This window comes from Calonectris borealis, chromosome 1 (assembly GCF_964195595.1).
Source record: "Calonectris borealis chromosome 1, bCalBor7.hap1.2, whole genome shotgun sequence".
In the NCBI taxonomy this organism is placed as follows: Eukaryota; Metazoa; Chordata; class Aves; order Procellariiformes; family Procellariidae; genus Calonectris; species Calonectris borealis.
In genome coordinates, this window is record NC_134312.1 from 45,306,227 (window position 1) to 45,332,531 (window position 26,305).

Below are 26,305 nucleotides of genomic sequence, written 5' to 3' on the forward strand. Positions count from 1 at the left end.
TGTGTTGGCATGTGTATATATGTTAATCTTAATCTAGCTAAATCAGATAGCCTAGCAATATAGAGTAAGGATGCATTTGCCCATCTGGGCATGTAGACTGTCAGCCTTTGCTGAAGACTGTCACTTCACCTTCCATTGCTTATGCTACCTAAGGTAGTTAAATAAAATTATGCTATGACTGAGGGTTTTTTTGCATGTGGTATAGACATATCCTATGGAATATCACAGAGGAAAATTTTTACTAGGAATAAATTAGACTAAAGTCATGGCAAGGGAAAAGGGCAGAAGAAGTAGGAAGAAAACAAAGTATTGCTGTGAGCAGCATAGCTAATTGAAAGACTGTGGTGAGGGCATTCAGTGATAGGCACTAGCAGACGTCTATTGACACAATGAAATCTGAAAAGCAACTACATTTACTTGCAAGGACCTTCTACATCACATAGTTACACTCCTTATAGTGGTTTATTACTTACTACTTTCTCACCTCCTCTTTATTTTGATTATTTGAGAATACACTGTTAGCACTTTTACCCTCATTCAAGAGAGTATTGAAGCAGTAGGTTCAGTGAAGAGGATGACTCTAGTAATTTGTGCCAGAAGTCTCCTTTCATTTGCATTATAGTCATAGCAGACTCCTGACAAATATAATTGCTGATAGCAATGAAGTTTAATGGGAAGGTTCTGCCAGAGTAAAGAGAAAAATAAGCAAATTGGAAAACTGAAAAGAAGCAAAATTAAAAATGGAAAAATGACTGTGAAATGGTGATCTTGGTTTGTTACCACTAATTCCTTACTGAGCTGTCCAAGTCGAGCCTTCTCTTTTTTACCGAACAAACGTCCTATCGAAGACTTGATTCCTTTCTTCTTGGGAGCTTTGTGCAGGGAGTCCTGGCTGCTATTGACACTGCCAAGACCAATGCTTTCTGGCTCCAGTGAAGCAGGCAAACTACTACAAAATGATAACAAAGAAATTGAATAGATAACTTGAAAATTTGCAGGTTAATTTTCTATTTTCTTCTGAGCAGCTCTGCAAACAAATTAATTGGTTATACTTCAGTAATAATCTCCCCACAAGTGAAACAATCACATCTTCTTCCTTAAATGATTTAGAAACCTGAAGAAATCAGGTCATTTTGGAATAGTTAAAAACCAACATGATTTGAAAAGAATAATATGCGGTAAAACAGTAAAGTATCAATTCATGTTACAAATATCTTACCTTCTGGCATCATTGTGGTATGAAGAAGGAAGGGTATGAGTCATTCTGATAGCTCTGGGTGTTGGGGGAGGAGAAGTTTCACATTTGATTGTAGCTTTATCTTCACGCCCATCTTCTTCAACTACTGCAATCTGGGGGGGAGAGAGTCCATGAGAGCAGATTAGCTTTTCAAGAAAGTTTCAACATATGCTGCACAAATTTGTCAAGTGAACTGAAGCATGTATGGATTCAACTGCAATTTTTTGAGCAAATTGTAAGGATTCTTATTTTTGAAAGAGACTATTGGGAACGAACAATTGCCTAAGTATGGCAGCTTAAAGTACATACTTGAAAGAAAAGAGATTATACTTGGAGAAGAAATTAATCCCTTTTATGCCAAACAGGTTGATCTAGTAAAGGTCTAAACATGAAAATAACCTTAGACATGAGCGGGTCCCTTGCATTAAACAGGATTATTCAAGTAAACAAAGTTTCTCAGGGATGTAAGGGAGAAGGTAAATACAGACATAAAACAGGACCACTCCCTCCATAGCTTATTAACAGAATGGTCAGAATGCTTGAAAATAAGCATGGACAAAAAGGAGTTTTGTCACAGCATATAACAATTTATCTTAAATACCATCTCCTCTCATGTAAAGATAAATACCATATTCAGTGCCAATTCTGTAAAAAATTTTGTATCACTCCAGAGATTTCAAGTAACCTGACTCTGGTTCCTCTAGCAAGAAGAATGGCCCAAAATACATTTGAAGGCAATTCTTTTGTGTCCACACTTTGTTTGTGTTCCTTTAAGTTTGTGCTGTAGAGGCTACAACTCCAAGGTATCACTAGTGGGCCTTGATTCTATGGCTTAGCTGTGACCCTGCAAGCCTTTCCAGGTAGGATTAAAATGATTATGTTCAGGAACCGAATGAAAAGAAGTGGAGGGCTGGCAAGTAACAAGGTTATCTAAATAGCAGAGGAATATAAATGTGCTCTCCCAAACTTAAAAAAAACCCCAGTATCATACCTTTCTCCGATGTTTCCTTAGGTCGCTTGGCTTAGATTGGTAACAAAAGCAACAACAACAAAAAAAGAATGATTAATAAGTCTTATTTGAGCATAATAAACTGCCATACACTCGTTCTTCTCACATTCAGAAATGGGAAGCAGAGATTTCATTAATTTAATACTATCCGTATTACATACTAATTATACACTTGGTGTCATAACATAAGATAACCCCTGACAAATATGCCATTCTGGGAAAGTAGCTATTTTTTCTAAAGTTACAATCTCCTTCATTTTCATAAGCTTAGCAAAGAATAGGACATTGCAATCTTATAGTAGCACTTTTTATTTTTGGAGTTTTCATACAAATCCTTCCACTACCCCCAACACAGAGATTTTTTTTTCTTTAGTTTTATCTAATATTACAAATGTATTGGTGTCTCACCAAGTATAAACACAAAATATCATCAACAAATACCATGTTGGAAAAAGGGCTCTTTCTCTCCAGTTATCCCATATTATTGTGACTGGCATTTTCAGTCAATGGATACAAATTCACCCATGTTCTGTACTGCAGCATTATTTGGCAGTAGAAGCCTGCTAGAACGTGCCTTGTTCAACCCCATTTTTATTTTTGGTAGATGTCTCATTCATTCAAGGAAAGCTGAAGATACTCTGCAGAATTTATTTACTGTATGGACCTGGGCCGTGGAAACTCAGGAGCAGTATCGCTCCTCCAGCCAAACCCTACAGGATCATTTGGCAATTTGGGCTCTAGAGACCAGACCTTAACAGAGCTCTTCCCAACTCAAAGTTTCCACTTGGAGGATGTCTGATAGCCTGTTGTGTCCATCCCCAGCCAGTAAGGAAAAGGAGATATTCAACACTGAACTCCTGCTGAAACAATGCAGGGCGGAAGTGTCCTGAAATGGCTGATGAGGAGGATGAGCAAAGTTGTGGGTTGTGCTGTTGAGCACGCAGGGGGGTGCTACTTCTATAGCTTATGATATATGAAGAGTTCAGCTGCAACTCATACAGACACATCCATCTGAGCTTTAGCACAGCTAGAGCTGGGTGCCAGTGAGGCCATGGCAACCTGAAGTGCAGATGCCATGCTGTCATTTAGTATTTGAATCTGAGGAACCTACTGACCCAAAGCTACTGTGTCCAAATCAAGGCAACCAGGCAGTGCCTGCTGGAAGGTCAGTTTAACCGTTGTCATTTAGCTGTAGCCAGATTGCTGAGTTTAATGGCTGTGAAATGTAGCCAAACTGCATGTTCGGGAAGGTGCTGTTTTGGTGAAGTGGGTGGCACCGCGGCAGCCTGCACACCCACCTCCTCCACAATGGTCTGCGCCGCAAACATTTGCTGCTGTTCAGCAGCGGAAACTGGTGGCAGCAAAGAATCAGTGCCACTGTCTGCCACAGCTGCCAGCCCTGACCTCCTCTCTGCTGTCTTTAGTTCCCAAGAAGGCAGCAAACACCATCCTAAACTGGGAGGGGTAGACGTGGATATAAGGAGTTGTCCGTTCCCAGGAAAAGGGAGTACTCAGCTAGATGATGGTAGACAAAAGTCCCTACTCCCAGCTGAGCAGGATGAACAGCCAGGCTCCATTCCCAGCTGTTCTTAGCAACCTTCTTGGCTAGGAGAGTTAATTTCTGCTTTCTATTGAGATCAAAGCTCATTTCCCCTCTGCTAAGAAGCTCCACGGGGAACCAGTGCTGCTACTTCCCAGGAATGGACTACAAGGGGACATTGATGACATTCAGATTATCAGAGAAATAGCAAATGAAAAATGGGCTTACACATATACTCTTCTCATTGTCTGTAGAGATCAGCAGAGAGGGCTGCTTTGATTCTCTCGTAGTGCTTAAAGGGATGAATTCACCCAGGCTCCAAACTGGTTTGTAGCCCACACTGAACACTGCACCCTGCATCTGCACTCTTATCAATATCAGAGTTGTACATCTTAAATATGTTGACACATACTACCTTCACTTACTTGACTGTTGCACTGCTCCTTTTTGTCTGGGACCAAAATCAAATATTTTGCAAATCTCTTTTCAAATCAAACCAGACATTTCAGAATATGTCTGCAAAGGTACAATAATATTAGAAATGCTTCGGATGATAATTTGATGGCTTGGAATCTATTTATGTGTGCTGCTTGCAATGTTGAAATATATCAGTTAAATGTATTATTGGAAAACAAAACGCTTATTTCAAGTGCTTGATATACCGTCATGAAGAATACATACAAAATGCTGCAAGTATAAAAGAGTATACCAAACATAGAAGTATATCCAAATGATCATATATATGAAGTAGTAGAAGGTTTTAATGTCTTCTAGACATTTCTTGAAGGTTTAAACTCAGCAATAGTCCCACAGACTACTGTATAATTACCGTATTACTGCAGAGCTTTTCATTAGTAAACATTTTTTACATATAAATTGATTACAGTAATTCCAATGATCAGTTCTGTTTGTTATTAATTCCACTGCCTGTGTGCTGAAGACTCTTGATCCTTAGATCATTATGTCCCTGGTGAATCATGCAATGCTCAAAAACACAATAACAAAACCCAAACCATGCAAACGTCCATATTCTAGGGAATTTGCCACCTGTTTGTATGATGAAGAGGTGAATAAAGAATTAGAGACATAAGCCATTCATACAGTGAAAAGATGAAGTATTTAATACTAGAAATATCACACCTAAAATTAGCATCACAAAGTTTCTTACCAGCGTCATAACCCCCATTCTGTCCATCTCCCTGGCTGGACTGCGAGGGGTGAGTTTAGGAGTTGAGTGTCCGCTGGGAGGAGATGAGCTTGCAAGTGAGGATGCAGTCACGGAGCCAGTAATGGATGTACCTTGGTGGACTCTGGCCAGATTTAAGCCTTCCAGACTCACGCTGGCCACTCTGTTCTCTATCTCTTCGGCACGCAGTTCTGTTGACTCTTTCTCTTCTTGGATTAACCTGATTAAATAAAAGAAGAACGTGGTTGTATTTGTGTTGTATTTGTCTCTGCATACCCCACAAGCAAAACTAAAAAATGTTTGCCTTCAAATGAGATTCAAAAGAAAAAGAAAGCAAACATGAAGAGCATAGATCACTCCAAAATAATATTGAAAAGGGTATTTTTAATCATCAGAATTATAAAATTATTTTTCTTAATTCCTCCATCCTCAAAAACTGAAGAATCTGCCCAACAACAAGACTTGACATATGACATTTCAGGAAGACTAGTTCCTTTGCAAAGGAGACAGTCTAGAGGAGGCGGGGTTAACAATCCGATTTACTGTAGGAAACTAATTCCAGTCTTAAGTTGGCTTCATCTGATTTTCTGTTGCTAAAGCACAAACACAAATTTAAAGTCAAATGAAATTGGGCCTTCAAGAAGGGAATTGCTAAGATAATCCATATTAATGAAACAAGAGAACATGCAAAACAATTTGTCCATTTCATCCCTACAAATTGATGAAAAAATGACAGTTGTTTCTAAAGCATTGAGTTTTTAAGTGTATTTCATTAAAATAGCTCTCCTGTTAACAACAAATATAAGCTGCTTAAATGTATATAGCCTCAATAGGATGCTTCCACTGGGTTCTTTAGTTTTGGTTTTTAATTGTGATTGCACCTAGCATGATAAAATGTGTTTAAAATAAAACATCTGTTTATAAGTCCTTTGCCCATAAACCCCTGTTAGAAGGAGTCTTTTTCTACGAAGAGGAGGAAAATGTATAAAGGATCAAGGTTAAATGAGCGAATACAAAGTCTGGGGAGGCTGAAACTGTGAACCAGGCTTTTCTGAGTGAAATGAAGCAAGTACAAGAAATGAAAACATAATACATTGAAAATAGAAACCTACAAATTCCTGTGCTGTACTAAATCTTCTTCCCTAACGTCCATTTCAAAATTTCTATAAAATGTCTACAGTTCTTTCTGAAATGGGGCATGGCAGGAACTTAGAGGCAAATAATATTTTGAAAGGGAATTATAACAATCTTCTTCATTTTAGTAATCTAAATTCTGAATCATCTTGTATAATAAAACAAATCTAAGGCAAAATACATCTTTAATCTCTTTTGATATCCAATCATTTGACAAACCCTTATAGTGTTTGTCAAGAAAAAGAAAAAAAAAACAAACCAAGAAAATGTGAAATGCAGTACAGTTTATAAGACTATCCTTGTAGAATGATTTTTCCTGAAATGTATGAAAAAAAGAATATAAAATTAGTTACCTGGTTCTTTAATAATGACGGCGATGGTAATGAAAGCCTATACTTCAGTATAAGCTTAGCAGTAGGGGAAATAAACTACTCTCAGTGGACCTCCTGTAAAAATGGCTACATACAATGTGCACCCTTGCTTCCTTTTTGAGATAAAACTGTACCTAGCATCTAAGTCAAGATTCTGTGTTAAGTATAACAGTGATCTGATTCAGGATGGCACAAATAATATCCCACTATGTTACCTGCAGGTACAATTTCTTGTGAAAACCTTTTACTGTATTACATAATTACTTGTTAAATTGTTAAAAAGCTAGTATTTTTTAAAACAAATACATTTGTTGCATCTACAGCTTCCTGAATTGGTCACAGTGCTGACTTCTTTGTAATAACAAAAAATACGGATAAGGTTCTCTCTTTTACATACACTGTTTTAAGGAGATTTACCCTCCCAACGACAAAATTTCCCTTTGACTCTCTATCTTGACAGCTGTAATAAGAGATTTTAGAAAATAGCAGAGTGATCCTATCTGAATGAAGAAATTCTGGGAGTAATGAAAAGGCAAAGCTGTAGATCGATAACAAAAAGTCTCCCCTGGGAACAGAAAAGTTATTCAAATTCAATATATTCCAATAGAGTTCTCCCTTTAAAGTTACCTTGCTCAAAGAATGGCTTGAGATTTGGCAAAAGGTAATCTGGTTTTGATTGTATTTCTAACCACAGTCTTGCTTTCTATAGTATTACCAGAAATTCACTAATATATTTAGTAATCTCTTTCATTTCTTTCTAGAGAAACAGTCACTAATGAGAGGATGTTTTTCATACACCAAGTTTTTGAAAGTTACCCTTCCTGAAAAACATGTAAGAATGCTTTAAGCCTAAAATATGGTTTCGCTTATAAAACCATGTATTTTTTAAGTAAAATACGTCATTGGTTTCTCCATCGCTCCATTAAATTTGCACAGAAATTATTAAGATACATTAAATTCACCACCTATTTCCAAGCACTATAACCCAACTTGGAGCATGAAAAATCACATTCTACGCCTCCATAGAAAATCAAAACCAAGTCTTAGAAAACGTGGCTTACATGAGATGTAACATAGGAATAATTGTCAGAAAAAAGCATGAAGAGCACTGAAATAAAACATTTCTGATAGATGGTCATTAGTGAGTAAGAGGAGTCATGCAGAACAGTGAAAAAGACCTTGAAAAGAGGACTATGAATAGCGATCTGCCAAATTTACCCTGTGTTAGCCTTCTCTAATGTATTTCTCTTCAATTGGCCAGCAGTTCTTCACTGGGAACATTTTTTTGAAAGAAATTTCTATGGCTAGGAAATGAAGATGCCATTGTTATCTTCATGCAATCAATACTCTCATACGAAAAGCGGACACATTATCAATCCTTTAAATGTACAAGTGGTTTCCTGATGGTTATGAACGGTACCTGAACTCATGCACTAAGGGAAGCTTGAAGCTGTAATCATAAATGCATCACAGCTGGTTCAGGCTACATACCTGATTTCTTTATTGATTGCATCTAGCTGCTCCTGAAGCATCATGGCCAGAGTCTGGGCATCGGAATGGCCGCTTGGTGACAGGAGGTCCATGGAGCTGAAAAGGGTTTCTCTATCATCATCATCGATGTCGGACATTTCAGTGTCACTTTCAAATGGATGGCTGCTCAAAACGCCAATCTGCTGAGTCCTATTCCACTCGTGATCTCCAAGTGATTTTACCTGAGCAGGAATTAGGATGTACATGGCTTATTCCATGGAAAACAACTGCAAAGTTGAACTTCTATAAAATGGGAAAGGAAAGCAACTAACATTTAAGAATACTCACTCAATGATTAATTCACCATTAATACTTGCAATATTACTGCGATGATGTAAAGTTTTTTCAAATAATTTCTAACGCTGTGTAAAATTAACTATCAGGAAACTTTACACAAAAATATACCCAGAAAAGACAGACAAGTCAAGTATGCTTGAACTTTGATGTCGGAACTTCAACCTTTTCTGCCTTCACTGTAGTACAACAGTACTCTTCTCTGAGTATGTATAGAAAAAACTCTGCGATTTGGGTTTTTTGTTTGGGTTTTTTTTTGGTGTCTTGTTGGGTTTTTTTGTTGTTGTTGGGTTTTTTTCTAGAAATACACAAATTGTAAGCTCAAGAGCCTGAAATACATTCTCTTATCAGGTAATATATGAGAAGAAATTGGGGATTAACCTTTGGTTCATCTCTCCGTACGCCCATCCGGCCTCTTCTAGGTCGCCTTATCACTTTAGTTGACCGATAGTCAGACTGGCTATCAACCAGTGAGCCCACAGAATACCTCAGCTCTGCTGATGTGTCAAGGTGAGGCCTATAAAAAGAGCCACAGAAGTACACTTAGAGAGTAATATTAATAATAACAGTAACAACTCAATGACCTTCAGTCTAGGAACACCGATACATTTTTTTAAACAAACAAATTATTATTTATCAGAATAAATGACAAAAACAGGGCACAAAATGTAATTTAAAAGTGAAAACTTGAAACCATATTATGAGAAAATTAAGGAAGAAAACAAATGAATAAAACCTTTGATTTTTCAAAAGGGAGGACCTGCATAGTAAAACTCATTGTCCAAAATTATAATATGAAAAAACAAGCAGATTTCAGGACAAGATAATTAACAGAACTGGCTGCTGAATGTACTATCCTGTATATTTTCCTTCCATTACTTTCCTGAATAAGTATGCCTGAGGTTACTGTAAGCATGTTAACATGTTCATGAGTGAGAATATCTATAACACTTTCCTGCTGTAAGTCTGAGCTCCGCATTATGAAAATATTAGTGAACTGCCCTGCGATATATAACATTGGTTATGAATGATTCATGTTTGATGATGCTTTTGAGAGTTTTAACCCCCAATTTTTCCCGTAGTCCTGTTAAGTCTTGGGACTTTGTGAAGAGGCATATACATGATGACTTCAGCATATCTTTTCTTAGCTGCATACAATGGTCCCTGGCCTTTGGTCAAACAGCAGCAGTAAAAGTTCCCTGCATGGTGCAACAGAAACACCCTGTCCACGGGCTGTGTGGCTGAGTCAGAAGAGCAAAGGCTCCATGCCCCATTCAGCCACAGCAGTGGAGACCTGAACAATTTCTATTTCTTAACACATAAGCAATCTCCACATAAAAATACATGAATAGCATGATTATAGTAGAAAAATGAAATGTAGCAAATACTACACTAATAAGACAAATAAATGTGTATTTTTTTATAGTGACTCCTAAAAAATGTTTGACATTTCACTATCTATAAGAGCATAAAATGAGAGTTTAATGTTGCACTTACTTTTTTTTTTAAAAAAACTTGGGAAAAATGCTTACAGTCACTGCAGACAACTTACAGGGTTCACAGCAATGTTAAGAATCAGTTATGGGAAATAGAAAGGGAATAAGTTTTGTTCTTAAACACTTCTCTCACTTTGAAAAGAATGCTATTCAAGAAAATGATGGCTTTAATCCTAAATATAAAAAAGCTAAATAAGAGAATGTCTGCTTTCCAAAATGAAGGAAATAATTCAGAAAACCATATATATCTATGCTGAAAACTGCAGGCTGCAAGCGTGACTGTTTTCCTGAGCTCTAGTTTTGTGTCTTTTTCTAAATATGGAGATTCACTCTTCCTTGAGAAGAATTTAATTTGAATTAAAACATACTCATACTTGGAAGACTGAAGCATTGGTCTCAAATTTCAAACATCACTTTAGTAAAGTAAAAGTGAAAGATAAAATATTATAACTGTGATGCCTGTATATTGATAAATGGGAAATGCAAAAACATCTTGATAAACATGAAAGCCTCTACTACAAGCTACTTTGACAGAGTGGTATGAAGAAACACAATTATTGTCTGGTATTATAAGTACTGTGACATATCTGAAATAATAATGGAAGGATTTCAAGCACTAATACGGTTTGTTTTATAAAAAATAAATACTGTAAGAAAACAAAAAAAGGAGGTACCAGAATTCCTGAAATGTGAGTATGTGCCATAATAATCGAATAAGATACATAAAAATGTCACAGACACTGAATAATGTTTTAGAATTTAGGTTTTGGGTAGAGCATCGATCAGAGCTCATACTGTTGTCACAAATGTCCTTTTCTGAACAACCATCAGTTTATCTTCTCTTACACTTCCCATCATGCCCAGTAGGAACTTCCATAATATTAGAAAAATTATGATTTTACCTTCTAAAAAATTCTCTAAAACTCACTTTTTTCATTATACAACAGTTGGGCTACAAATGTCCTAAGCCCTCCATCTACATCATCAGACAATAATCTTTTGGGGTTTTGTATGTTTGATTTGTCTATATATCTCTCATCTGTTATACAGTAAACCATTTAGGGCAGTGACTCTCTTTTATTTTCTGTGTTTGTGCCACATTTGCTGTAATAGAACTTTGTTCTGATAATTGATAATACTTTGTACTTGTGCAGCAAGTTGGCAGGAAAAAAGAAACAGCCCAGGTTCCAGTCTCTGGCAGCAAATACCTATCTGCTGACCAGCTTCATTGTTCTTCTGCTGAAAGGACAAACTCCTGCAAATACAGAACTGAATACGTGCTTAGAACAGTAAGTATTTAATGCTGATACCTCCCTGTTCCTGAGAGGGATGGTAGCTTCGCGAGGTGAAGAAATGGAAGGAGAGATACGCTGTTTTGGGGGAATCTGCTGAATTCCCAAGACATTTAGGCAGCTTATCAAGTTCAAACAGCCCTTTGACAAGGGCTAATAAGACTCTATTTACAGAGCACAGGCTAATGATACTCATCTACCCAGCAAGAAAGGCTGCTCTTCACCAAGGATGGCTGCTCTAAAAACATCTCTGCTGTTTGTTGCAGCAGTTCAATAGTCTGTGTCCTCACAAGCACTCTCAAAAAACAGTGTTGTGTGTGCCTGTAGTCACACTTACACTCCCAAAGGAATAAACATTTGAACAGTTACAAGCATCACATTCTGAATTTCAGCAATTTACACTTCTCCGTGTATAGAAAAATAGTATCCCAAGACATAATAAAAGGTCAAGGGAGAAACCCCGTCCAGATACTGAGCAAGATGTCTGAGGAAACCACGGGCAGGCAATACCTGATGCAAGCGAAAAAATTACCCAACAAGAATAACTTTAGAGGGTTACAGTGCTCTGAATTTAGTCTTGGTCCATGAGCATTGGCTGGCAGGTTTTAAAAGTTAACATGTTGCTCGTTATGAAAACAGGACATGGCACACAATTATCAATAAAGTAACAATTTTATTTTGAGGGATACTTTCAGGCGAGAAGGACTGTCTGTCTAGAATTATAAATTCATTTCAGCTGTTGGTAGCTACTTCTACGATACCTGTCTCACTATCGTTCCCATCTTACTTTTCCACCACAAAGAGGCAAAACGTTTAATGTCCTGTTATGATATTTTCAGATCTCTCTGAATACTGCCTTCATCTTTAGCTGAAGATCTGTGGTCTTATCTTACACACTAAGCAAAGCTGAGTTATTTCTTGCTAATAAAAACATAATTATTAGATACTTGATAGAATAAATAAATAAATATGATCATAAATATGCTGATTAGTTTCAGCATTAAAGATGATGGTTTCAACTTTATTATTAAGCTCTCCTGGGAAAAAATAGATATTTGGATATACTTTTGAAAACATTCCATAATTTAAAAGACTTTCCTTAATCTCAGTAATATTTCAGTGTATACTCACTGCTATAAGGCCCCGTTTACCTATGAAAAAAGTGAAAAGCAACAGTAATAATCATTGCACGGATTTTACATTTTTAAAGAAACACATGATATTTTTATGCATGGTCTGAACACATCTCTGTTGTAAAGGCTTGACACTTATATTTATGTTCTATTTCAAGTCAAAGTGAGGAAACTTTTGTCATTAAATATTACCTTGACAATGTGGGTTCGATTAAAGAACCAGCCCTCAGTTTCATTTGATCCAGTTCAGATCTCAGTTTCTCAATTTCTTCGGCAAGTCTTTCCTGGAAATGAGAATAATAAGATATACTTACTTGTGATACAAAATACATTTACTTTATAAGATATTGCTCTCGTAAAGCTAAACAAGTAAGATAAACTGAATGTAGCACTGACTATAATAAGAAAAGGCAGTGAACTCATTCAAGTCTCATTATTGCTAATAAGACATACATCAAGAGGAGGCTGTATAGCACTCTTTAGTGGTTTTCCACTAGCTGGAAGTGATGGCAGGACAGGCAGGACTTGAAACTTACTTTTTTCTTCTTATACAGCTAGGGTCAGGAAAAGAACCAGCACTGATTTGTGCACTAACTGCACTCTCCAAGCCAGGCATAGTTCAGCGTGTGACATGCTATTTGCCCTTTAGAGACAAAGATTGTGTTATGGCCTTTTTATTTATGAATAGAGACATAGACTTAGAGACAACCACATTTTAGGTGCTTTATTGAACTGCAGCTTTACAGCTCGCTCTTGGGAATTGATGGAACTCCAGTATGAGGTGCTACTGGTGAAAAATGACAGAGTGCCACAAAAATTGGATTTTTGGAACCAACTAACAAAAATACTATTGACAGCAACCACTAGGAAAAAAAGCGCTGTTCCCAAATTTTACAAATAACAATAGTCTACTAATAAAATGAAAAGAAATCAAAGAATTTTAAAACAAATTAAGAAAGAACATGGGATGAAGAAGTAACGCTGCTGTTCCTAGAGTTTGAAATGTTCAGGATTCCGAAATGCTAGGAAGGAAAGGGATCTGCGCTTAATTACTATCAGATTCAGTAATTCTTATTACAGTATTTTTACACTATTCCCTGGTTGAATAAATGAGAGGACTTGGTGGTTACTCTACTTGTATCATTTGCTAGTTATTTAGGGATTATTAATATCTGGTGTTATGGCCATGCATCTGAAATTGCTTCATCAGTTTCATCATCAACGTGGAACAAATAAACCCTTCAAAGTGGGAACTTAGAAGCTCTGGAGTCAGACCTATATGGTTGTGTGTGAAGAGAACTCATCTCCATCAATTGCACAGAGCGGTAGTGGAGGTGTTCTATTTATTTCACTTCCCATCCTTAAGCAAGAAACAATAAATAGAATAAATAAAAATATCTTTGCAAAAATACTTCCAATACAAATGTAGATTTTTATACCAGATTTTTCATCTTTGTCAAGAGTTGATATGAACATTCAAGCTAGAAAACAGACTGAAAAAGAATTAGCCACTGTATTCACTTCCACTCTAACACTGTTAAAACAATAAAGTTATGTTGGAGATAACATTGGCAAAACACCTTATTTACACAGACAAAATTGGTATTCATAATTCAGGTTTGGATTCTCTGGTAGCAAAATGATAGAAACTTTTGTATCAATTGACACAGCTTTAGAAATGTCCTTTCTATCCTTTTTTGTCATCTAACTATACGGTCAAGAATGATCCCGATTTTGCAAAAGCTGAATCACCTTATAACTGTGGTAGTACAGCAGGGAAATTTTAGTTATTTAAAATGCAGTACAAGCTCATTTTTGGGACTTTAATTTCTCTGCCTTTCTACAAGGCTATCCGAATGTAGATGAAAATAACGATTTATTTGAACAGATACGTCTTTTGTTATTTTTTTGAAAGTTCTGGATTTTGGATGTCGTATGATATAACTATATTAGTATCCAACGGAGCTATGTTTTTAAATTCTATACAATCTCTTTTAAATGGATTTGATACATTACAAAAACATTTCTGTGAATCTGAAGGCAGATACATTTGTGTACCCTGCTGTGCTCAAGGCAAGCATAACTTCAAAACAAAATTGTAACATTTGGGATTGGAATAAATATTTATAATTAATTTGACTGATTCACTAAACAGTATTAGGAGTTAATTTGCAATGAACTAAGAAAGGCAACTTTCAGTTATATTTAGCATAATGCCACTGCACCTGTTAAGAAGAATTGCATCAAAGCAAGCAATTACATTTTTCACCATGAAAGTGTAACCAGTTATGCATACATCTCTGTTAAACAAGAGTTTTTCAGAATTAAAACTGATCGAACAAAAATTCTAAAGCCAGTGAAATCAATATGAATTTTAGTATTGCCTTCCTGAGGCTAGAATCTCAACCATAAACTTAGCTCAGAACGATTGTTAGAGACCCTCAAAGGCTAGTTAAGACATCTGGGTGATTAAAGGAATCATCATTGATGCCAGGAATATTTTGCATGCTAGTTGGATAATTAATATACCATATACATATTTCCAAGTAATAAATATATAACTTTTGATAAAAACAGACAAAATTGCTGTATTTCATAGTACCTTGTCATGTAAAGACTCTTCCAGATTCTTCCTGAAACTTTCAGATTCTTGAATCAAAACATTCTAGGAATTAAAAGAAAAAAAAGAAAAATAAACCAGAAAGAAATTAGAGAAATGTTAAATATTCACCTATCACCACATACATGTAGCCTTTATGTACAAGTTAGCAAAGTTCACATTCTACTGGACTTTAAAATTAAAATCCCTAAATGTTTCAATTTGAGTATATATTAAATTCAAAACACTGGAAATAATAATCCAAACATGTAGGACCATGTTCTACCAGGAACAGCAAAAACTTTGCATTTTCCTTGAACTGAGCAACTGTCACACTCTTGCACAACTATTTCTCCCAGGTTCTTCTTTTGGCAGGCCTATTTCTTGCTTTGTACGACATTTTGTTTCAATGATATAAACCAGAAGTACAGCCTCTGAGAGGTTCTGAAATATCCTTCTGAAAGACACTGAAAGATTCCCCTCAGATCAAACTGAAGGTGAATAAGTAGAAGAGGGAGGGATTAAGGAGGGTGAATATAAAGATCATGGGATTTGAACTTTGCAGACCCGTTGTGTCTCACATCACGGAAAACCTGTAAATAACATTCCTTCTCCATGGGTAGATGCTCCTTTTCCTGCAGTGACAGCATTTTACTCTTCCCAGAGGAAGTGAGGTAAAATCAGCAGGCTAAAATACGGCAATGACAGCACATCTGAAACACGGCCATTCCTCAGTTCTCGTCCACTTTCTCTCACTGCCTCATACCATGTCGTGCACTGGTCCTTTACAAGCTCTTCATCAGACTCCCCGCTGATAAAACAGGGACTCATAATATTCAGCGTATGTAGTTCACAGGAGTCCTGGAAAGATTCTTGAGCGCACTCTTGAATTAAGAGTTGAATGTATAAGTTAGACCATATTTGTGGTATTATTTGGTAATACAAAATCAGCATGATGCTTCCATCCCAATAAAAGTAGAACAGGTTTCATACAGGAGAATCTTTATCAAGCTGAGCTTTATACTGCTCTTTACATTGTACCTTTTCTTCAAGTGCTGCCATTCTCTCTTTTAAGTGTAGCTGCAGACGCTCATTGGATTCTGTCAAAAGTCTGTCTACGGTATCCGATAATCTTTTGTTGTGCTCCTCATTCATTTTTTCTCTTTGCCTTGCCTTTAATGTAGAATAGAAGAGACAGATTGGTAGGGTCCAGAATTAACCAGTACAGACTTGTATCATTAAAAAATAAAAAAAATTTATGGTAACTGCAGCCATTTAAAGAAATCCCACAGGAAATGTAATTACAGTTATTGATTAATGCACAATCATTTTTGTATCGGCAGAATACTTTGAAAGCTGCAACTAGATGTAAACTAGAATATTAAGAAGGAGCGGGAAGATGCTGCCATCACTGCTATAAATAAAAGATTTACCAATAGACAGATTTGTGTACTGGAGTGCATAATGTAGCGCTATATTGGCAAATTAAAAGAAGGAAAGTGCAGAGAAGTTGTCTGCAATGCACATACTCTTTGAAGTTCCTGATTCTTCTCTTCAAGTTGAGCTTCTAAATGTCTCATACGTTCCTCAATGTTTCCATGTCTTTCTTCTGCCTGTAAAAAAATAGAAAGACTCTTTTTGTAATTTAAGTGGCTTCGTAAGTTTTTATCTCAGTAAGGTTTAAACAAAACATAAAGCAAGCTACTACTAACTGCAAACTCAGTTTTCCGAAAAGAAACTTTATTTAAACAGGCAGCTGAACAGCATTGCTTGAAATGTGTCAGCTACAAAGGCCTGTTACATCCAAGCATCAGCAAAACATTGGAGTTATTTATGAGCAATGAAATCAGCCAAATGTAACATGCAGACTGTGCATGGTTTGAACACAAACCTGCCATCGTAAAATTGTAAGCTCCTGAAGCACTGAACTGCACGATGGTTGATTATCAATAAAAAAAAAAAATAAGTTAAAGAAAATGAAAACAAATCAGATGGATTCTATTTAGCAATAGAAAGTAAAGTCCAGTAGGACTACCTTCCTACGTATGGAGATCATTTCTTGTAGTTTAGCTTCCATAACATATTGATAATCATCAGATGAGGTAGAAGAGGTTGGATCAGACTAACAAGTCAAGGAAAAGGAGAGGGACAAAATTGAAAAATCAGAACTAAAGACACTGACACTGAACAGAACACAGCACAGAATGCTTAAAAGAAAAGTGTGACTGAAAATTTAATACTTTTAACTGACAGATTTTTACGTGGAATAAACTACACTGATACTCGGTGAATATGATGCAGTTGATGTGGAGAAACTGAAAATAATGGAATGCTAAAAAAGCTATCAACCTACACATGGAAGTTCAAGGTTAGTGATGGTTGGCTGATGACATATTACTACAGAGTGGATTCAAAGCAATACTGTTTAATCTAATGGTTTTTTTTTGAATTATGGCAAACTAAACACCAGAACAGGACTCTGTGAGGCCAATGTCAGAAAGTCCTTTATAATTCTTCTATAATTTTCTAGGAATGAAAACAATGCATAAATACTAAATTAATGGATCGGTCAGTTACAGAACTGTGCAATGTTATGGTACATCCCCTAGTTTCTAGAAAACAGAAGGAATGTCAAAAGAGACAAGGCTCAAGCTTTAGTATTCCATTTTAGAATACACTACATAAGCCTTTTCATCCAAATAAACAATATAGTTTTCATCCCTTTGAAAGGATCCACCCTGGTGGATCTCTTTGGAAGATCAAGGTCATCAGATAAAAGAAGAACCTATAAATAAAAATTCATTAACAGGAATGAAAAATAGAGTATAGAAATGGTAACCCATCCAAAGATTCATTACTAGTTCTGACAGAAGTTGACCTTAATTAGGTCATTTTTTGCAAAACATGAATATTCATGTTATTGTCATATCAAACAAGCCTATGTTATCATTCAAAATGAAAAAAAAGCCCTTAAAGAAGGGGAAATGCTATATTGGATTTGTTGCTATGGAAACAGGAATGTGCATAAGGCGTATAGACAGCACTACTGATGACTTTGAGTTGTGAGCTCGCGCTTGTCAAATGCTATTTCACTCTGTCAGATCTACCCTCTCTCAAAAAGAGAACTCCATCTTTAGATGAGCAAACTTTAATATGTACAAAAATTACTAATTTTATAACTGTATTTTTTAGTGAGACTGTTTTTCATACTGTTGTCTACTAATGATGTATCAGAATAATTAGGAATAGATACCAAAGTAATTCCAGATGTACATCATAACTTAAAATTACCCATAACTTAAACTCAGTAGTATTATCAGGACCAAAAGATCAGACAGAAAACAAGCCTGTGATCTAGAGATTTATAAATATAAACTGTAGCTTTTGATATGAATGCATCCATATGAGAAAATTCTGCTTTGTATAAATACAAGAATAATGCTTAACTTTGAAGATCGCTACTATTCTTTTCAGAGTAAGATTCTTGCAAAATTTAAGGGAAAGTTAGTATACTTTGTAACTAAGCTCATTTAATAAGTGCATTTATCGTTTCTGATCATGAAGCAGGTGTATTGTGATGTATTTGAACTTATTCATTATCTGAAGCTATTTTGTCTCTTTATTATAACTTGGACTAGTGATAAGCCCTTTATGTTTTTCTTTATCTTTTAGTTTTACATATTAGTTTGTTTCAGCATATAAATGCTATTGCACCACTTCCTCTCCCAACCGCATAAAGAGAAAGATAGGGTTGAAAAACCCTGTGATTGCAGAAAACCAGATCATGCTCTCCCTCCCACGAAGTGACCAAGCTTTATCCTCCTCTGTAGAAGATAGACCTTTCCCCTTTTGAGTCCTGGCTGCACTATTGGTTCAAGGCCTTCCCTTAATGTGTCTCCAAGGGTCAGGAGAAGATTTGAAATCATCAAAGCTCTGAGCTGATGACGGAGAAGGCTTAAGTAATTCTACTTCTTTTGAAACCATTTTCATTGAGGAAGATGTAGAACCCATTGAGGGTATCATCCTACAAAATTAAACTACTTAGAAGCTTCATTAGCTGACTGCAAACTTTAAAAACAAGTTACTTAATCTTCACTGCTTCTATACACTTAATTGCAGGTTAATGCAAAATATGAAGATAACCAAACTAATACTTCCAGGTTCAAAGGGGATCTCATTTAAGCCTTCTGATATGTGGTGCTGTCTGTCATAACCTGTCCTTGAGAAGCCGGTCTAGCTAGCTATATCATTTGCATTTATTTTTCAAACTAAAAAGTAGATTTTCAGTCCCAACCATGCCATACCTCATTCCTTAGCAGCAAACAGTCTTTTCAATGCATAAAATAATTGCGGTATTAGGCCTAACTATTATTTGGAAGAGGAGGAGGAATAAAATTATTGTCAGAATTACGTATGTTATCTGAATTCTTATATAGACAACATTCTTCAAAGAACATGATATTCTCTTAAGATTCTTATAGCTATCTAATTCTGTTGTTTCATAATGTCCTACTGCTTTATTAATTCAGTAAGGTATATGTTTAAGATATATATAAATCTTTTTGCATGATAGTTTTCAGTTATTTCACTAAGAATATTAAAATGTTGATAGGTACATCCTTGTTAAAAAATTTTCTGAATGTGGCTAGAGTACCTGTACTTCGTTTTCCAGCGTAAAAGAAAACAGAGCTGATCTCCACATTCATCTCCCTTTACATCTCTTTGACGTTTGGTAGGATAAAGAGATGTTAAAATTAATTAAAATTCACTATGCCTTAGAATCAAAATAAATGTCATTATTTTAAACACTTAAAATGTATTTGAATATTTTGTTTTCTTTATCTATGTGCATTTCATTTGTTTGTTCCTAAAGTGTTTGTCTGTATCACTGCAAAAGAACCAAATTATTTTATCACTGAGACATTAAACAATTAGGCTCAACTGCTTGTCTGGCAGAGGACAAGCACAGGTGCGCAGCCTTAGTACCTACCCGGGCTCTAATGCTATTTAGGGATTTTAACCACTGGTTCTTATGTGCCAAATGCATGAGCAGCCCCTTCAGCAGGGACGTGAATCAAAAGGGTGTCCTCTGTAAGGGCCAGGGAGACAGAAACACACGAACATACTCCCTTTTTCTCACTTGCAGAAACCCACCTGTAGACAAAGACCTGCAGTAGGAAAGAGCAGCCCCTCCATCTCCTGGTGTGCCTAGCTGGAACACACTCCCAAAACGAGGGTTTCGACACCTCTCATTGCCCTTTAAGCTGAGGAAGGCCCCAAGCTGGGTCTCAAAGAGACCCTTCCAGACAAAAAGACCTAGCAATTCAGCTATTCCCTAAGGGATTTGCAAATGCCTCCTGCACAGACTTCCCCAGGCCATATTGTTAGGATTGACATGCCTGTGGCCGCTACGCTTTTTTGCTTTCCACATGCGTTAGTCAGCCCCAGACATTCCCACCGGAACAGGCTCTTTGCAAGACTTGGGAGCCTACCATAAGAATATTGAATGTCTCAGTCTCTGCCTTGTGGTTCGAGGCTCGAGGCAGAGGCTGAGACACCAGCATGAGTCATTTCCCGTAACAGAATTTCAGATACACATGAGACAGAAGGGACAACTGGGGACTGAGGTTCATAAGCAGAAGTTGGATTCCTTCCGACTTGCTTTGCTAAGAGTTAATTGAGTTAAAAACTTTCTAAAGTGCAACTTGCATGACTACTTGCTTGGCAGACCTTACCCTACATTCTTCTTTTTAATATATGACTTGCGTGCCTGTTCACTAGTACTCTGTACAGGAGGATTATTAAGACACGTGGTGTGGTATTCAGCACCTAGTATTTAAAGCATCTAGCCAGCACATTCAGTTATAAATAGATTTGTGAAATTGTGTATCTTAGACTGGATTAAGAATATACGGACAAAAACTAACAATGTCTGACCCCTATGAGATACCAGCATGAGTCTTAATGCTCACTTTGTACTCTGTATGGTATGAAATAGCAAAGAAATAGCCAGTATAAGCCAGTAATAGACAGGCAAATTTTACTTTGCGGGAATACCGAAGCAGCTTGTATGATTGCTCTCTAACCCTGTTAAAACTCTGCTGCTGCTCCTGCTGCTAATGCGCCCACAAAAAAAATGTTGCTTTCACATCATCTGTTACTGTTGGCACTGCACATTTTCTAGGTCTTTGCATCTTAGTTGAAAAAAAAAAATCCAATTTCAGATGCAGAAAGCACCTGTACAGTACAGGTGCTATAATTTTTCTTCCTCATGCTGAGCTGCAGAAACAAATCTAAACTTTTCTAATGGTACAAGCCAATTTCCAGTTTTGAGACCTTGACTTTTGAACACCTGCTGTCTCCAGATTTTCTACTGGCTTCTTATGGCACACATGCTCCTGGCTGTCCTTTGAATGAGTGAGTTATTCAAGAAGAAAGAATGCATTATTGCATTGAGCTATGCAATTGAAGGTGAAAATAGGTAATCATGGTGACTGAGTCACAACAGCTCACAAAGTTATCAGCTACTTGTTCACATGATCACTTCTAACCCATTACAAATGTGACAAAATGCGTTGGCGTAAGTCACCCCTTTTTCTGAAACTCAACCTTTCAGTCACTAGATATCCACACATTCTTGCCCCTCCTTCATTCCCCCACTACCTTCTACACCTCATAGGTTTAGTAAGCAACTCCTTCCATTTAGCTCTGTCAAACGCTCTTCTTTCATTTCTTCCTCTTATCAGGACAAAATCTTCTATGGAAAGGGAAGCACAAGAAGAGGGTTGGTTTGAGAAGACAGTAAATGTGTTGTAAATGTGGAATTTTCTTAGGCTTCCATCTCCATAATAGATTTTCTCTTTTTTTCCCCAGAAGATTTATCAACTTTCTCTTCTAGCTAACACATCATCTTCTCTCTCTCCCTTGTTCTCAGAGAGGTTTCTGTCTTAACCACATCCCTTCTTGCAGGAGAACCTCTTTCTCCTCTTTGCATCCTTTCCACTGCAGACTTTCTCCTTGCACTTTCTTGCAACGTCTTCCCTACTTAACGCAAAGCAGATCTTCACATTGTCACAAAACAAGCATTGTGTCCCACTTGCCTTCAACTTTAAAGTATTTTTTTATCACCTTTAAAATAAGCTGAACGTGTTACTATGCTAAATGTGGTTTATTATGATTATGGTTTCCTATTCTCCACGTCAGTGCTTCTCTAATGCAGCTAAAAAGCCCTGTTGGTATCTCTGGTGACCTGCATACAGGAATGATGGACTAAAATGCTGACTGCTGTCTTGTGACCAGAGAAGTGACACGGTACCTCTGTTGCACAAGCACACAAGAGGGAGAGTGACTACTAGTGGGAGTGAGCGAATAGAAGTAGGTGGATGCTGGCTGTCTCCACGAGACCCCTCCTTGAATACATGCAAGGAGAAACCGTGTTTGACAGACTAACCATCTGAAGATTCTAGATGCTCCAATGTCTGCCTCTTCTGAGGAAAACAAACATCTTACAGGATAAAGAAAGGTTTAGTTAATATTAGAGGGAGGTTCTTTCTACTACCAACTGCCTCTTCTCCAGGGCAGGCAAACAGACCAATACTATGAGAGTGAACGGTGGCTCAATGAGTCATGGCAATCTAAATCTTGGGATACATGCCGAGACCTGTGCTACTTGTCATGACCAGACAGATACCAGTGCGACGGCCAGGCAGGACAGCACAGTACATGGGATCATGCTGTTCCAGGTTAGTCTGCCATAGGCTGACTAACCCTCCAGTTGCTCACCCAATGGGCAGAACACAGTGAAAACAAAGCCAAAGAAAAGTTCAAATGATTCAGGTAAATTTATGGGTACTTATCTGAGTTCACTGTACAGTCCAAACTTTTGGAATTTCACTCCTTATGAACTAGTTTGGGCATGGAAAAGTAGCAAAAGACATTCACTAGCCCATATATTTATAAAAAAGAAAAAAAGCTCGTTTTAAAAACTGACATCATAGAAGGATCTCATTCTACATACTTCTTTTGCAGAATCCCAACCCAGATTTATTATGAAGAAGAGTATAATAAATTGAATGCAGAATTGTAACATGCATATTTTAAACTTGGGGAGTGGAAATCACATCCAAATCCAGAACATGTTTGTTCTATCTCCGCATGTAAGCAATTGGTCTTATGTTTTACCCACAGTGCAGCAGTCATTGTTTCCAGTTATCCCATACTACTTTCCTTTAAAAACCATGTAAAATAATAGGCTTAACTCACCTCTTTCATATGATTGTAACCCCATTAATCTCAGAGAAGCCACTTTCATTGAGGTAGTACAAAAGAAAGGAGAATCAGTTTTGACTGTTTTGCAGTGCAGAAAGACTAGCTGATTCAGGGGGCTCATCTGTTACTTAGCATACATGGACATAGCAGTGACCATAGCTCAGGTAGGCAGACTTAAGGTAGTCTGAAGCCAGCTAATTTGAGCCCTCCTGACAATGCGTATGCTGGCACAAAGCTCAACAAAGGCAAAATTAATTAAACATTATTCAGCCCCTTAGTTAGGTCTTGCAGCTTTCATTGAGTAGCTAGTGCGGTAACAGTATACCAACTAGCTAATTTAAAACTACTTAAGTAAGCTGCAGTGACTACAATGTTGTCCCTGGTTCCGAGCTACATTTATGGGATCCGTATTGGACTTCAATCTTCAGAGCTGTCAAACCAGCACTTTAATAAGCTCTACAGTTTGCAAAGATGTTGTATACAAGATATATAAAACATAGGCTTATTTGGCCTATTAGCCAAATTAAATTCTGACATTCTTCTTCATGTCATGTATTCCAAAAAGACATAATTTTAAATAAAATTAATTTCTTCAGTTTTTCATGTAATCACAGAGAAATGAACAGAACTGGCATTACTGTCTAATATACTTCTTAGAATTTCCTGCCTGGCAAAAACTTTGATAAAGTACATCAAAGTGAAATGGGATGGAGCACCAGCTCTGTTCACAGCTCTCTAACCACATCCCATGAAATAATGAAAGAAGACAAACGGAGATGTATACTGCAGCTTTATGGTCACAATAACAACAGTATCTCATGGAAGTCTTTGAGTGCTCTGCATGGTTGAAATGGGATTTCTTCTTAAAATATTTGTCATTAATATATGTTCAAGGAAAAATGCAGTTGCAAGAAAAGACATGCTTGAGACTGCAAAATACTTACTGGTGCCTAATTGCTGGAGAAATTATTCAGGAAAAATCCTCTTAAAATAGAAAACAATATTTTTAAGCTACTGAGGGCATTACAATATGTAATTATTTGTTGAATCAGAAGCAACTGAAAAAAATAAGTTAAAATGCCAAGGGATTGCTCTTATGTGCACCTGAGTTTTTATTAAAATGCAATGATATTTGTTTGGTATTTCATGTAGCTCTCTTTTTGCTGATTCTTCTTTTTTTCCACCATTTTCAGTCTCTCTTTCAAATTCCCACCCATTCATATAAACCTAAAGTGGACAGCACAAAATCTTGATTATTGAATAATGATCTTGCCTTAATAAAATTTAAAAAAAAAAAAAAAATCCCCCCAAAGCTTCTCTTTCTTTCTACTTCTCAACTAAATTTCTTAAAAATTGGACTTCATTAGTGAGCTGCTCAGCACTTAAGGCTTCACCATAAATGGAAAAACATGAGAACTGAAAAAAAAACACCAAATATAAAAATGGCTAGGCACATAAATAGCTAGAAACATTCCTTGGCAATAGAGAAAGGAAAGCTTAGATAAATCAGAATGATATGTAGTACAATCTCTTAAATGCATTTTTCTTTATTTGCCTGATTTTAAGAGATGAAAAATAAACATATTATCATTATTTGTCTTTATGAAGCTGATAATACCTGAGCTGTAGTATTACTACATGCACACCTGAAAGTCTTAGAGGCCAAATATGAAAACCACACTACTGAAAATTTATTTTTATCTTCTTATTTTTTCTGCAAGAAAGCTGCATATAATAAATTTATCAGAAAAACCAGTTCGAAGTCCTCACAGGGTTTCACATTTGTCTTTGCAAATATATTATACAAAGAATCATTCAAAACAAACCTTGTAAGTATGTACTGCAAGTTGTCTTCATTTGTGTTGTACAAATGATCCCAGCTGCCATTAATATTTGATTTTAGAGCACTTATTGGAATGAAAATAATTCTTGTTTCATATACACGGTGTATGAAAACGTCCAGAAGAACTAAGTATGTGTAGGAATGGGACTTCTCCCTGCCCCTCTTCCCTTAAATTAGAAACTCTTTCACAGTAAAATGAATCCTCCTCGGATAAGTAATACTGACGTATTAGAAATATATGACTCCTTTGTAAATATAGCTTAGGCTAACTTACAGATAACTACTTTTCCTATTACCAAAATGCTAAGAATTACAAATACAGCATTGAGACCATTCCTGGTTAAACTTGTGGCACATACTTATCAGGAAACGTTTTCTCCTTTCAAATCAGCTTGATACTGCTTTTGTTTTGTCCTTGAGGTGATGAATCACGATGCAAATCAACGTTAAACAGTGGGGCTTCTGAAGTGAGCCTATTTCTCAGGGCAGTACCTTAGTCAGAGCTGCAATTCTCTGAGCCAGCTCAGCCTCCACTTCGGGTAAAGTTTCAGCCTTCCTCATCGTCTGCTGCAGCTTCTGCTCAGCCAGCTCTAGACGCTCTTGCAGCTGTCTGTTTTTGTCTTCCAACTGAAGGCCAAAGATAAACAGGTATAAAAAATGAAATCAGAATTAAGATTTTCCTTCAATTTCTTGGGTATCGGGGAAGCGATCAAAACTCACTACATAAATATAGATACTCCACAACTTGGGAGAGCTTATCGGAAAGGTGTTAACTCAAGCATGGAACCATGTAGGCTGCTGGTCTCACTAATGATGAGTGATTTGAGGCTCAAGGATCATATGAAGGTGAAGAAAAGGAGTTGTAAAATGGTACTAATGAAGATGAGCAAAAAGATCCTCTGATCGATGCATTGTTTATCTGAGCAAAATAAAAGTACTGGTATCAATAAAATGAGAATTTTTTAAATGGAAATATTGAGTCCATCTCACAGAAAAGTTTATGTATGGGCTAAAATGGGACAGAAGGACAATTCCAAAAGGACAGAATTCCCAGCAAAGTTTACGAACAAATTGCCAAATGCAATTTTCTGAACAAAGGCCAGTCATATATTAGGAAATGTTAAAACTGACAATTGTTGCTCAGCTAATTCATTCATGATCATATCCTGGTTGCTATTTCCTTAAGGTTACAGTGATATTGTTCATTGTGAACCTACAATTGAGTCTCATTTTACAGAAGTGAAATTGTTTTATCTGTGATAACCATTAAAGAGAAACAGGAAGACTTTTGATAACTGCAGTATTTTCTGGCCTATTGAGATGCACCACATGATTAAGAATTTTTTAATGGCTTGACAAGTGTTTCCTGCTTT

General features: G+C 36.6%; 1 protein-coding gene across 1 annotated transcript in view; it reads right to left on the reverse strand.

Moving 5' to 3' along the window:
- The window catches only part of PPFIA2 (PPFI scaffold protein A2), a 349,091-nt gene that overhangs the window by 41,616 nt on the left and 281,170 nt on the right, over nucleotides 1-26,305 (reverse strand). Inside the window, exons 10-21 of the mRNA XM_075150610.1 lie at nucleotides 25,425-25,559; nucleotides 16,857-16,943; nucleotides 16,351-16,434; nucleotides 15,863-15,994; nucleotides 14,825-14,887; nucleotides 12,415-12,506; nucleotides 8,683-8,818; nucleotides 7,969-8,189; nucleotides 4,955-5,192; nucleotides 2,229-2,258; nucleotides 1,220-1,350; nucleotides 795-949 (exon numbers count right to left, since the gene is read on the reverse strand). Of these exons, the coding sequence (XP_075006711.1) occupies nucleotides 795-949; nucleotides 1,220-1,350; nucleotides 2,229-2,258; nucleotides 4,955-5,192; nucleotides 7,969-8,189; nucleotides 8,683-8,818; nucleotides 12,415-12,506; nucleotides 14,825-14,887; nucleotides 15,863-15,994; nucleotides 16,351-16,434; nucleotides 16,857-16,943; nucleotides 25,425-25,559 (1,504 nt within the window). The remainder of the gene's footprint in view (nucleotides 1-794; nucleotides 950-1,219; nucleotides 1,351-2,228; nucleotides 2,259-4,954; nucleotides 5,193-7,968; nucleotides 8,190-8,682; nucleotides 8,819-12,414; nucleotides 12,507-14,824; nucleotides 14,888-15,862; nucleotides 15,995-16,350; nucleotides 16,435-16,856; nucleotides 16,944-25,424; nucleotides 25,560-26,305) is intronic.